The following is a 13,576-nucleotide window of genomic DNA, read 5'->3' on the forward strand; positions in this document are numbered from 1 at the left end:
AGCAGATAAAAGAACTGAGACCATTTACTGTGTGTGTGTGTGTGTGTGTGTGTGTGTGTGTGTGTGTGGTTAAGGTAACTTTTTCTTAAAGAGTTCTTCCTTTTTCATTATTCATAAGTAATAAAGAAAGAAATCATAATATATTTCCCTGAATCCAAATAAAAGAAATCAGTTTCTGAACTGCTTTGAAGATGAAAGAGAAAAGCAAATCCTAAGTAATGGGATGTGTATAAAAATTAAGTAAAACAGAATAAAGTGTATACTGTTATCTCTTTTTCTGTCCCTCTGGATGTTATTGTTTCAAATTATTTTAAGCACTGAAAGAGGTAGGGGAAGTGACTTCTGGTAGTCAGTAAATCCGAACATTTCTTCCTGAGTTTTCTTCCCTAGCATCTCTCATTTCTAGTATCTCACCAGACTTCTCAGCAAGCTACTCCCAACTCACCCAACTCACCCTCACTTGAGGATAAGTCATTTTATCTCTCTGGGTCTCAGTTTTTTTCATCTGTAAAACGAAGAGATTGGGTTTGGTGTAGGAAGGGAAGCTGGTAGCCCAGGAGCTGTATTTTGAAGAGCTGATATGCTTGTTAGCCCTACAAAATTATGTGTGGTTTTTCTTTTTTAAGTTACTTGCCAAAATTTCATACTCAAGATATTTCTCACAAAAGCCTGGTCTTGGAAAAAAAAAAAAAAGCCTGGTCTTGGGCTTCTCCTGATATATCAGAATGCTGAGATTGTATCCCAGCATGGCAACAAATCAGCCAGTAGGAAAGAACAGCTGCCCCTTTATGGCTGGGACACGCTCTCTAGCTCACCCGGGCCCTGCTTCCCCCTGACCCACTGCCCTCATTAGTTACCTGCGCAGCCTCTGGAAGCATCTGGGTTTGCCATCCTTGCGGTGGATTCCTTCCCAGCTCTAATAATTCTCATTCCCAGTGTGATTGCTTATTAGTAAAGCCGAGTTCTAATTAGGCTGCCAGCACACTGGAATTTCTGTCAGGGTCTCACTTGTATGTCAGTAGGCACCCAACAGTTATACCTTTGCTTTGTTGAGTGTTTCTGTAGGAAACACAAGAAAAAAATTTCTAATATCGAAACCACCATATAGCAGTAAAGCAGGTATATTAAAAAAGTTCTAAAGTTACTGCTACCCAAAGTTTTTCTTCTAGAACAAGATCTGACTTTAAGGGCTATTTGGGTCAGACCATGGGGCCACTGTAGGCTGGGTAACGACTCTAGCAGGAGATCACTGGTTGCATAATTTGAGTATTCAAAAATAAAATCCCAGTGGTCTTCTCCCTTACTCCTTACCAATTTTAGAGTGGTAATAAAAAGGGAAGAGCACTTAAGATGCAGTTGCTCATAATAAAATGTCAGACCAGGTCAAAATGGACCAAAAATTATGTAAGATTGCACAAAGAAAAAAAATTGTCTGCAATTTTCATAAGTGGTATAATTTTTAGCTACTGGTGCCATGAGGAGAAAAACAGAAGTCTAAATTGGTTTTGAAACTATTTGAAAACATGTTATTTTTATAGGAGTTGAGATTAGCCTTTAAGTTTTCTTCTAAGAAGACACTGTGCAGGTTCCCAGAGGTCCAGGCCCTTCTTATTTTAGAAATAAGTTTAATGCTACTCTTTCTGTACGTGGGGGAAGGGGGGTATGAGCTATTACGCTGCTGGACCCGACATCAGAAATGCCCCAGCATTTCGTAACATAGCAGCTTTTTTGGTTCTGTTTTTATTTTTTAATGCTCTAACCTCAAATCTAAATTTACAACGCTGCTGGAGATCTTAGGAATTATAAGGAAATTACCTCACTCCCTTTAAACTTTTTTAGACAGCAAAATTCTTTCCATATATGGCAAACCCAGAAGGAAGCAGAATCAAATTACGTTAGTTTAGTAGTTGCCACAACTTACCTGTTGTTTTGTTCTGAACATGCCTATGACCCATTTGTGACTGAGGGGACCTCAGCCACTGCTAGCAGGCCTGGGCGGGGGGGTACCTGTCCTAATCTCCTCATCACCAGGTGATCCATGAGGTTAACTGTCCAGGGGCCCTGGTCATCAGAGGAGAAGCCACTTTCATACAGACTTTGAGTTGGTTCTCTAAAGACAAGGGACCCGCACACACATGAAAGAAGAAACAGACCACAGGCTGAGGATCACAGTGGGGGGATCCTAGAGGAGGCAGCAATGGGTGTGCACTGCTGAGGGGGAAACACATCAGCTCCAGGGAGCTCAAGGAAGTCCTGGCAGGCAATCTGCCACCTGGAGGCCTAGCTGTGAGGCTACAGGGCTTGCGCTCTGTCCTCTGTCCTTTTTTAAGCACCCTAAACACCAGCCTCACATCTTCTTACTAGATGCTTTTTGTAAAAAACAAACCAACAAACAAAAACAAAAACCCAACTCTACAAACAACTCAGACATTCATTTCTATAAGAAAGAATTTTGAAGGATCAATCATCTCTATGAGGACATGGGCAATAAAACCCTCTTGAACTGATAAACTTGCAGAAATCAGCTGCTGACTAATGCATGGCTTCTTGTAACCCATAAAAACTGAAGCTTTTTAAAAAATATATATACTATGCTAATATCCCAAGGAAGAAAGATCCACAACCACTTTCAAGAAGCATAAATGCCAAGGAGTAACTTTGAAAAATGGAAGGAAATAAAAGAAGAAAAAAGATGAATATGATATTGCTGATGATGGATATACCAAAAAAAGGTCATTCAATTACAAATTAGTATAAAATATTTGGGTGGAGATTCAAGGGTATCAGTAGAATGTACAGATACAAGTGGCAATTGTTAGGAAATCTGATATATAAAGCTAGACAAAAAAAAATTGGTACCTCTTTTGCTTCCAGTAAGCTCTACTTTATTTAATACAACTTCACATCCGTTACAGGCAACTAAAAAATATTTTACAAGTACTTTTAAAAAAACCCATCAACCTGGAGCTGAACAAACACTGGCTGAGTTCATTCCTATAACCTGAGTATTTCATGGCCTAAGCCATCATCCTTTAAATTACATTAACTTTCAGGAGAAAATACCACCAAAGTAGAATACTTTTGAATATTTTACTTTTCACCAAAGGAAAATAACATCACAAAAGGAAGTAGTAGCCAAAAACAAAACAAAGCAAAGGAATAAACCAAGAACATCTGAAACAGTGCAGGCTCTTACAGATTTGATGAGGCTTGGCTAAATGAAGGAGAATGGTTATTACAAATGTCATGGACCTGACAAGAAGAATTAGCGATGGCTCAGTTCTACATATTTAAGTGGGAAACTAAGAAATATCACTTGGGGATCATAAAAAACCAAACACAGGGGCACCTGGATGGCTCAGTCGGTTGAGCATCTGCTTTCGGCTCAGGTCATGATCCCAGGGTCCTGGGATCGAGCCCAGCATCAGGCTCCCCACTTAGTGGAGAGTCTGCTTCTCCCTCTCCCCTTGACCCTTCCCTCTGCTATGCTCTCACTCTCTCAAATGAATAAAAAATCTTGAACAAAAAAACAAAACAAAACAAAAACCCAAACACATCTCCTTTTCCTTTTTTTTTTTTTTTACATCTCCTTTTCCTGAGGTCTACTTTTCCATTCCTTGTTCTCACCCACATTCTGACAAAACCTGATGTCCTAATGGAGACGATTTCATGGGCTGCTATTGAACACCACAAATACTCTTCTCTCTAGTTTTTTCTTGGTTGTTATTTTCCCCTTTGGGAGGCTTGCAATCAATTATTCACTTAAAATTGTACTTCCACTTGTGGGTGAGTTGCACAGAGATCTTTTCTCCCCTATCTTTCTTGAACCCCGGCTCCACCTCATGGCCTGACAGTCAACGGGAGGACTTTGTCTGTGGAAGTGACCTGCTCAAGGGTGAGCCTGAACTCTCCCACTGCTCCCCTCTCCGTCTTCTAGAACTCAGGAGGCTCCTTGCAAAGTTCTCAAGTGCCAGCCATCCTCTGGCCCCATAAGAGAGAAGAACCGTGTGGCCCAGTGATGGCAAGGAGGCTGCAGAGACAGGAAAAGGAGCACTGATAGAAAATATCATTGGTTCATGGAGAGCACTGTTCTGTTGGTGGAAATATACACAGTGATGAGCCGAAGTCTGAATGGAAGAAAGCAATTTATAATTGCCTGAAAATGTTGGTTTAACAAAGGAAAAAGAGAAAGAAACAATAAAATGAAAACTTCTGATCAAGTGCTAAAAAGTAGAATCTACTTCCAGACTTGGGGAGGCTTGGGTTGAGGACATTGGGTGAAGTTGGGTAAAGGTGTTTAATCTCCATAGACCTATTTCTGCCCTTGAAAATGGGAAGGGTTGGATGAGATGACCTCTTAGATCCTTTCTGCCTTTAAAATTCTATTACTTTTCTATTAAAAATGTTCAATTTCATAATTGACACTTGAATTTCTACATACATTGTATGCAAAATAATCCCCTAGTTACTGGCATTATAAAGCATCATCTGGTCCAGCTCAAGGAGCAAAAAGTGGTTAAGAAAAGCATTTGCAAAGGCCCTTTTTGTTAAATTACCTGGGACTGAATTTCGAAAGTAAGAAAACAAAGACCATTCATATCTTCAGGGGCAAAGGTCTGGGAGTAAAAACAAATTTCTCTTTTTAAATGCAAATGTAATGTCATAGAGTTTAGATAAGTTTTTAAGAAAGGACCTGGAATTAATATTACTAGCACTTGGGTAGATAAGAGACATACTCATGAACAGATAATTGAGAATATAAGACAGTGTCACTGAAGCAGAGTCAGAATTGACAGGTCTGGTCTGAGTTTTGTCAGGTTTGGGACTTCAGGTAAATCCCCTGAATCTTCCTGGGCCTCAGTATTATCATCTTTAAAATGGAAATAATTACTGCCTTGTTCAAGTTTTAGGTGTCATGAGGATGGAATGTGATAAGATGAAAACACTTAAAACTAGAAAGCCTTTTTTCAAAACCTAAGTGTGCAGAAGTGGTACACAAGTGGAATAAAAAGTTCAGAAAGGCGAGCTGATCAGATACAGTGTCCCAAAGAGGTGAGGCCCTGAGTCAGAATAGGCCTTGGAGAAGCAAGTGCTGGGCATTTGGTGGACAGAAGCATCTAGACCTGCTACAAAGCAAGGGGCTCATGCCAGGTCTTTCTGAGTGAATAAGGAATGCCAGGCAAAGGATCTGGATTTGGAAGTGTGGCAGAGCCGGAAAAGGAAGGAAGGTGACAGGGTGTCAGTGGTGAGATGTTCACAGAGTTCAATGAATGTGTGATGAGAATGTCTACAACTGTTTCTCAGATATGCACTCTAAAAGTTTTCCTTAGGATGTTTTAAAGGACCACTATGTGCAGACCAATTGGTAGGCAAAGATGTCCTTTAGTCCAACCATGACACTATCAAAAAGGGCTGTTCTACTATAGGATGGGCCATGTGATGGTAGTTTAAATACACACAGAGCCCTGGAACATGTAGGTCACTTGCAATCTAATTTGTTTTTAAGCCAACCATATATTTCTTTAAAGTCTTGAGTACACACTAATGGATAGAGCAGCCTTTGCAGCTCTTAAACAAATATCAACATAAATCAGAAAAACAGGCAAAGATGACACTAAACATTTCAAGGTAAAAGGTTGAAGCACAGGGTACATTTAGTCCTGGTAGTTTCTGATTATGATTTAAAAAAAAAAAAGATTTAACAATATCATGTAGTGTCCTCTAACAGGAATAAGAGATAGTTGTACACCACACAGATTATTTTCACTGCTGTGCCCCAGGCTGCCATATCACATGATTTATTAAACTTACAAATTTTATAATATTTTGTAGGAGTAATAAAGACCTCTTAACTCAGTCTATAAAAATGGGAATTCATATAATTTAAACATAGCCCAAATAACTAGAGAAACAAGCTACTCAGCCATTCAAGCTACATCAGTGGTGTCACTGATGGGAAAGGAGGACCGCGGCTGGAATTCTCACAGAATAATACACTGAAAACAACCTGTAATTACTACCATTCTAGGAAAAAATATAGGCGATTTGAAGTTTGCTACTAGTTAATAGCAAAAACAAATAAAAAGACAAATTGTTTTCAAGTACTTAGGAAAAAAACTTCATCAGGAAAATTTGCTTTCAATTAACACACCAATTAAAATTATTCTTATCTTCTCATTAAAAGAGGAAATACACCTGTCACAGGCACTAAAAATAATAAAACCATAATTAAAATGTGTTGGGTCTACAACTAGAACTCTTCTCTAATTCAAAAATGGGTATTTTTGAACAGTGGGCATAATGACTCCAGTTGGGTGCAAGATGTGATCCTGGTACTCTCACTGTTTCAAGAGGGAGGGAAGCAATCACCCCAGTCACCTGAAGAGAGAGATGTTCTGCAAGTCCCCAAGGACACAGATGGAACAGAGCAACCAGTGGGACAGGAAGCCAAGGTTACAGGGAGCACATGAATAATCACAGTGACAGAAGCATAAAATGGTGCAGCTTCTTTGGAAAACAGGCAACTTCTACAGTTGCCTACCATATGATCCAACCCTTCTACTCCCAGGTATTTACCCAAGAGAAAAGAAAGAATATGTTGCTATGAATTAATTCCAGCACTTCCATGAGTCATGGAAACTAGAAACAACTCAAATGTCCATCAACAGGTAAATAGGGTATATCCATAAAATGAAACACTACCTAGCAACAGAAAGTAATGAGCTATTGACGTACAAAACAACATAGATGAATCACAAAATAATTACAGGCTGAGTGAAAGAAGCTAGACAAAAACTGAGTACATATTATATGATTCTACTTACATTCATTTTAGAAAAAGCAAGCTAACCTACAATGATAGAAAGAAGACCAGTGGTTGCCAAGGGATGGGATGGAGAGATGGCAAAGGGGCACGCGGATACTTTTTGGGGTGAGAAATATGGTCATGATCTAATTTTGGGGATGGTTTCACAAGTGTACACATGTATCAAAGCCCATCAGATTGCACACTTCAGATGTGTGCAGTGGATTGTCAATTCAACCTATATAGTTTTTTTTTTTTAAAGAATCCAAAGTGAGAAAAGAGGGTGAAAATAGAGGGTGAGTTCCCAAAGATGAAATAGGCTCAATGTGGAGGACTCAAACCCTAAGAAGTGAAAAACCTCACAGAAAGATCATTGAGAAAAAGAGGTGGAATTATAGTCCAGTTAGGAAGAGGAGCACCTTGGGCACCTGGGTGGCTCAGTGGTTGAGCATCTGCCTTTGGCTCAGGTTGTGATCCCAGGGTCCTGGGATTGAGTTCTGCATCAGGCTCCCTGCATGGAGCCTGCTTCTCCCTCTGCCTGTGTCTCTGCCTCTCTCTGTGTGTCTCTCATGAATAAATAAATAAAGTCTTAAAAAAAAAGAATTATAAAAAAAAGGAAGAGGAGTACCTTGAGGCAATGGGCACTCCCACCCCACTGGGCCAAGTGGAGGGGAACCCTTGAATCGGCAAAAGAGTGATCCCAAGACAAAGTAAGATCCAGAAGAGGCAGGCAAAAAGAGAAAGCGGACTGCTCAGGTTTGCAATGAGAAGAGAGAAGCTGGGTTTCCCTAGGATTGCCCTATTTACCAAACACAGTAGGCAGGGAAATGAGAATTTGGGGTGAATATGAATATCAGGGAGTAGGACTTGCCACACTAGTTCTAGATTTCATATCAAAGGCACCAGTCTCCAGTATCTTTCTTTACTCCTTAACTGTGTGTGGCCCTTGATGAGTGGGTGATGCAGGCCCAGGGCAGGACTGTGAGAAACAGGTAGGTACTAGATGAGCAGGGGCTGGCCAACTGGAGCGGGTACTTCTGGGAGTAGTTCCGGCTGTTGGGTTGAATGGCTCCCTCCCTCTGTGTGTCAGGCATTTGTGCCAAGCAGGAGGGAGCTACTGGGGATAAGGCAGTGGAAAAGGAAACTTTGCTACCCTCAAGGCTCTGACATAGAGGTGGGGGTTGCTCCATCAAGGAGGAGGTTGGGCCACTAGAGGCAAGCCTGTCTAGAGGGGTAGCAGGATGTAAGGTCACCAAAATGTTTCCTTCAGGACTCCCTCTGGCACCTTAGAGCTCTGACCCCAAAGAAAGTTCCTGGCAGGATCCAAGCCCATCATTCCTAGTTGACACCAAGGGAGAAATTAGCTGCTTTAACCCTTTCACAAAGAAAAGGTCAGCCCTAGGGTTTAAATCCCACCTAGATGTTGTGTGTTCTTAAATTTGCCTCTAAATTTTGCCTAGATTAGGAATGACTGATGGTCAACACATTTTTTTTTTCTTTTTGGCAAACACATTTTTGGGATCTCATCCTTCACTTTGAGGTCTTGCTGCTGCCTATTCCAACGAAACAGACCAAAACTAAAACCATATATGTGAGAAGAGATTCATATTTAATGGGATTTGATTATTTCTTAATTACTTAGGTCCTTAATATACACTAGGGAAGGGGGGACTTGTCATTAGGAAACCTTTCCTTCCCTTTTACTTCAAATTGTTTTTAGCCTTAAAATGAGAAAAAACAAACAAACAAAACCCCCCTAGTCTTGGTGTAAGAAGAAAGTCTTTCATAGGTTACTTAGTGGGCCCTTAGGCCCAGTGACTTAACTTCAATGGGCCTCGGTTTTCTCAACTGCTATATGAGGGGGTTGGCTTAGGTCTGGGGCATGTGTGCCTAATAGACCATTGTCTGATTGACTGATTGATTGATTGATTGATTCATTCATTCATTCAGTATTTGAGGACTTACTGTATCCCAGGCATTATCACAGGTACTAGGTTACAGCAATTAAAAGCCAGGCAAGACTTCTACACTACAACTTGATTCTAGAGAAACCAAAAATGAAGGGAAACCAAACAAGAGAATGTCAGGTAGTGATAAGCACTAGAAAACACGCCAGAGTGCCTTACTTTACTTTGGGATGAGTCATCTGCAATGATAGAAGGAACCAGCCACTAGATTCCAATACAGGCAACCCTACTGGGGGTTTTCCCTCAGGTGGGAAAAGGTTACTTGGTTCTCTTCAAAGGTAAAGGAGAAAACACTCATCTTTTCCACTTTATACCGTTCCTCCCAGTAGTCTGTATTAATTCCATTTATATACACAACTTTTTAAGGAGGAGCAAAAATACTTGATTTGAACAACTTCTAGATAGGCTTTCTCTTCTAGATGACTGCTTTGTTATTCTCAAGTTTCTGTCCTCATAGGTATAAATTCTCCCACTTATTCCAGGCAGGAGTAAAGAGGATTGAAATCAGTGTTTTTAAAATTTTATGACAACAACCCACAGTGCGAAATAAGTTTTACATCACGACCCAGCATTACATAAAACCAAAAGTTTTTAAAACCAAACTTACGGTAACTACCTGCAATAGATAGTGGTATATTCTATTTTATTTCATTCTTTTTTTAAATGCTAAGGTGATTTCATCAATAACTTACAGTATGAAAATCACTATTCTAAACTGACATTGGCTAGTAATTTTGTTATTAACAAGCAAAAAAATGGTAAAATTGACTAAACACCCTAAAAAGCTCTTCCCTTCCCCTTTTTTTCTGTATTCATATTTGCTTTAAAGAAATGGGTTCCAAACTTCTCTGTGTAACTTGTGGAGGAAATGCCCAGACGGGGCATTTTCAGGGGCACTGGGGTGCAGGGAGGGGGACCCAAATATGTAAATTGTTCAATAGGTGAGGAGACACCTTTGGTTTCAAAGATTGCCAGAGAAGGCAAGATTCACAAAGTCCTCACAGTAACAAGGCTGTGGGCGTGTCTGGTGTTGGGGTGGGGGGTGGGGGGGGAAGGGATGCTGTTAAGTAATTCATTAAATTTTAAGTTCCTAGAGGGGAGTCAGCCCGCATCCCTATCTTCCCACACCAAAATTCAAGTCTCACATGGGCACATGTGTAACTGCAGCACGGAGGATTAGACCTTGCATTTAGCACATAGCAAACAGGTGCTCCATAACATTTTGTTTAAGAACTTTTAAATAATGGAGCTCGATGTCATCGTCAAATCCTAACTTGGCACGTACACCAATTATTCTCCTGGAATGTAAAAATGTCATGCAATGGTAAACAAAATGTGTTTATCTTCAAGTCACTGTTTAAGTCCAGGGAGCTTAATCAGGTATTTTTCCCAAGCACTAAGTGGGAAAGGGGTGTTTTCCATTGCAAAGTATGAGAGAGAGGATTGGTTGTAATGGAAAGATTCCACATCTGCTAGTGGACTTGGTAAACAGCTGGGATTAAAATGAATGTGTTAATTTAATAGGTAGTTTCCCAAGGGACACTAACCAGTGGGCTCTGTCAGCCAAGAGCTCTGTCTGATAGAAACCGTGCCAACTTCTCCGTGCATCACGGTTACTGTCCTCACCCCTGAAGTCACAAGTGCATGCACCCAATTTCCAGTAGCCCCAGGGCCCTGGAGCCAAAAAATTACACCTGCAAGCCAGCATTCTCCCGCACTGCCGGCACAGCTGCCACACACGGAAAGCAGCTCGGTGCCACTGCGTGCCCTTCAGCCCCATTTAGGGACATCATTAACCATTTCAAATTACAACTGTTGCTTTATCTCAAAGCAGTGATACACAGCAGAGCTCCACGCCTGATGTTTTTCTTTTAAGTCATTTATCTGCTCCCGTCTCGGGGGCAGGAGAGATGTTGAGACAAGTGCAAACCTGCCAGGGCTTCTTATTATAGATGCAGCCCTCCTTCTCTCCGTCTCCCCCCTCCACTTCTGCACCCCTCCCTCTCTGGATCTCCTGAACTGAGGCAGTGGCCTCTGACAAGGAACTGCCAGGGGCTCCTCAGCAAGACAAGGAAGGATTCCCCAGCGAGGTGCAGGCCACAGAGGCAACAACCGCTCCCTCCTCGGGGCAGGTCAACCACCCCATCCCCCAGGTCCACAATAGGCTCCCCCCCGCCCAGTCTCAGAGGGGGGGGCGTCACCCACTCGAATGCAGGAGCCATTCCGAGGTTGGGCAGGCGGCCGGGAGCGTGTGCACGGGGCCAGCCCACGCACGGGCGAGACCCCGGTGGTAACGCAGGGAGACCCGCCACGGCCGACACGGCCACGACTACTAACGACTTGAAATATCACCCGCAGGGCCCCGGCTCCGGTGCCAAGATCTCCCCGGATTTATTTTCGTGCAAGTGACTCACAACCTCGTCTCCGCAAGTAATTCCATTAAAATGAGTCGCCGGCCCCAGCAGCCCGACTTTCCGCTGCCCCCCGGCCGCCCCGCCCTCCGCCCCGCCCCGCCCCGCCCCTCCCTCCGCCCGCGCACCCGCGCACCCGCGCACCCGCCGCCCGCAGCCGCCGCAGGCGCACCCCGGGGGAGCGGGCCGGGCGCGCGGGCCTGGGGGCGTCCGCGAGTGTGCGCGCGTGGGCACGCGCCCGGCCAACTTACGGAGGTGGAGTTGGTCCTCGCGCGGCCCTGGTTGCGCGCCTCCTGCTCCCGGAACTGCAGTCCGGCCAGATGCTTCTCCAGCGCCTCCCAGTCCATCGGGGGCGCCGGGGGCTCCTCGGGCACGCACGTCCCGCCGTCCGCCGGCTGAAGCGGGAGGACCCCAGCTGCCGGGCCCCGGCCCCCGCGTCGGCCCCGCGCGGGCTGCGGCTTCTGCACCGCGCGGCGGGGGCCCCGGGAGCCGCCGGGCCGGCCGGCCACCACCACCACGTTGCCATTGTGCCTGAGGTCCTGGGGGTCGTGCGGGTGGTGCAGGTTGCCGTTGGGCACGGGAGGCGGCATGACGGTGCTGGCGCCCGTGCCCCCGCCGCCGCCGCCGCCGCCGCCGCCGCCCCCGCCGCGGGTCCTGGCGCTCACGCCCCCCGGCTCCCGGGCCGGCCGGCGGGCATCGTCGCGCTCGTCCTCCTCTTCCTCCTCCTCCCCGTCCTCCTCCGGCGCCCACTCATCAATCACCTTCTTCTGGTAGACCGGGAAGGGCTCCTCATAGTCCTCCAGGGCAGACACCAGGTCCAGGCTGCCCCCCGGCGACGACGAGGATTTGCACTCGGAGCAAGGGGTCACTTTGGTGGAGTTGGACTGCGAACTGGCGCGGCTGCTGCTGCTGCTGCTGCTGCTGCTGCCGGCGTCGCTGCCGAGATCCATCCCATCCTCTCGGTAGTCCTGGGGGGAGGCAGAGAGTGAGCCGCCGGGCCGAGCCTGCCCGAGCCTGCCCCGAGCACCCCGACCCGGCCGGAGCTGCGCCCCGAGGCTCGGGCCCCCCCACTCCCTCCCAGCGACTGACCCTCCGGTTAGCAAAGGGGGTGCCCAGCCGCGGGCGCGGACACTTTCCTCCAGAGGGGCCCCGGGGCGCGCATGGACTTTGTTGTGACCATTTCGCGCCGGGCGCCCAGCACCCCGCCCCGAGGACTCTCCGGGAACCACACGCTCTGGCAGAGAATTAGGATTCCCCGGGGGCGGGACCGCGCGGAGGGCGGGCGGCCCCTGAATCCGCACCTCGCTCGGGGCGCCGGCCCCCCCCGCCCTCCCCGCCCCGCCGGGCAGCCGCGATCCGCTCCGAGCCCGGCTCCACTTTCTAAGGAACCGCGGCAGCTCGGAGGTGGCGCCCCCGCCCCGCCCCGCCGCGCCCCGCCCCGGCCCGCCCGCCCCTCCCCTCCCCTCCCCGGCTCGCCGGACCGCCCGGGGCAGGGGGGCGCTCGCCTCCGCCGAGGTGTGCGGCCCGGGGCGCCCGGCGCGGGGAGGACGCGCCCTCGCGCGGGGAGCGGGTCCCGCCACGGAGCATGCCCAGAGGCTGCCGGGCGCGGCGGAGGCCGCTCTCCCGGTTTTCGCGGCGGCGGGCTGGGGCGGGAGGCGGCGCGGGGATGGCGCTGGAGGGGCCGGAGAGAGGCCGGGGGAAGCGGGCGCGGGGCTCCGGATGCAGACTCGGCCACTTCGCAGCGCGGCCCCTGGGAGGCCGCGGGACTCCAACCCCCCCCCCCCCCCCCGGACGCACTATATTTCCCGGGCGCGTCTCCAGCCCTGGGTTCGGGGCGCGCTACCCTGCCTGAGCCTCGCCGTACCCCACGGCCCCGGCGCGGCGCATCCTCACCCACGCGGAAGCCCCCGAGCGAGCCGGCGAGCCCCCCCCCCGCCCCACGCGCGCAGACATAGCCCATGTGGGAGCCCGGAGCGACGCGTGCTCAGTGGTCATGCACCATCATTTCCCTTCCACCTTCCTCGGCCACTTCCTCTCCCTCCACCGCCCAGCTCCAGTCGCCTCGCCGGCTCCCCTTGCAAGTTCAGGCTGTGGGCGGAACCTGTTGCTTTTGCTTTAGCTCACGCTTCCTTCCCCCTCCGGGCCGCACCGCACGCTGAGGCTGGCCTCGGAGACCAGGGTGTCTGGGGAACGGAGGGGTCAAGCGTAGGATGGGCCCGATACCTGGAATTGGGGAGGAGAATCTGTGCCAAAGGTGCAGGCGAACCTCCAGAGCCCCCTTTGGCCGCCTCCGACCAAGGAGACCGTAAAGGAGGGGACGAGGTGGGTATCAGGTGACCTGCCCCTCCTGGCACGTGCACTGGCTCTGCGCCTTCAAATTTTTCTGGAAACCG

General features: G+C 47.5%; 1 protein-coding gene across 4 annotated transcripts in view; it reads right to left on the minus strand.

The window, feature by feature from the left end:
- Positions 1 to 13,267, minus strand: part of LOC121477339 (schwannomin-interacting protein 1) — a 121,134-nt gene extending 107,867 nt beyond the window's left edge. The window contains exons 1-2 of one of the 4 annotated variants that reach the window (XM_041731547.1): positions 13,200 to 13,267; positions 11,435 to 12,151 (exon numbers count right to left, since the gene is read on the minus strand). In XM_041731547.1, the coding sequence (XP_041587481.1) occupies positions 11,435 to 12,133 (699 nt within the window). In that variant the 5' untranslated portion in view covers positions 12,134 to 12,151; positions 13,200 to 13,267. The other 3 variants (XM_041731548.1, XM_041731550.1, XM_041731549.1) reach the window with 3 other exon arrangements.
- Between the last annotated feature and the right edge of the window lie 309 nt (positions 13,268 to 13,576).

Source organism: Vulpes lagopus, chromosome 17 (assembly GCF_018345385.1).
Source record: "Vulpes lagopus strain Blue_001 chromosome 17, ASM1834538v1, whole genome shotgun sequence".
In the NCBI taxonomy this organism is placed as follows: domain Eukaryota; kingdom Metazoa; phylum Chordata; class Mammalia; order Carnivora; family Canidae; genus Vulpes; species Vulpes lagopus.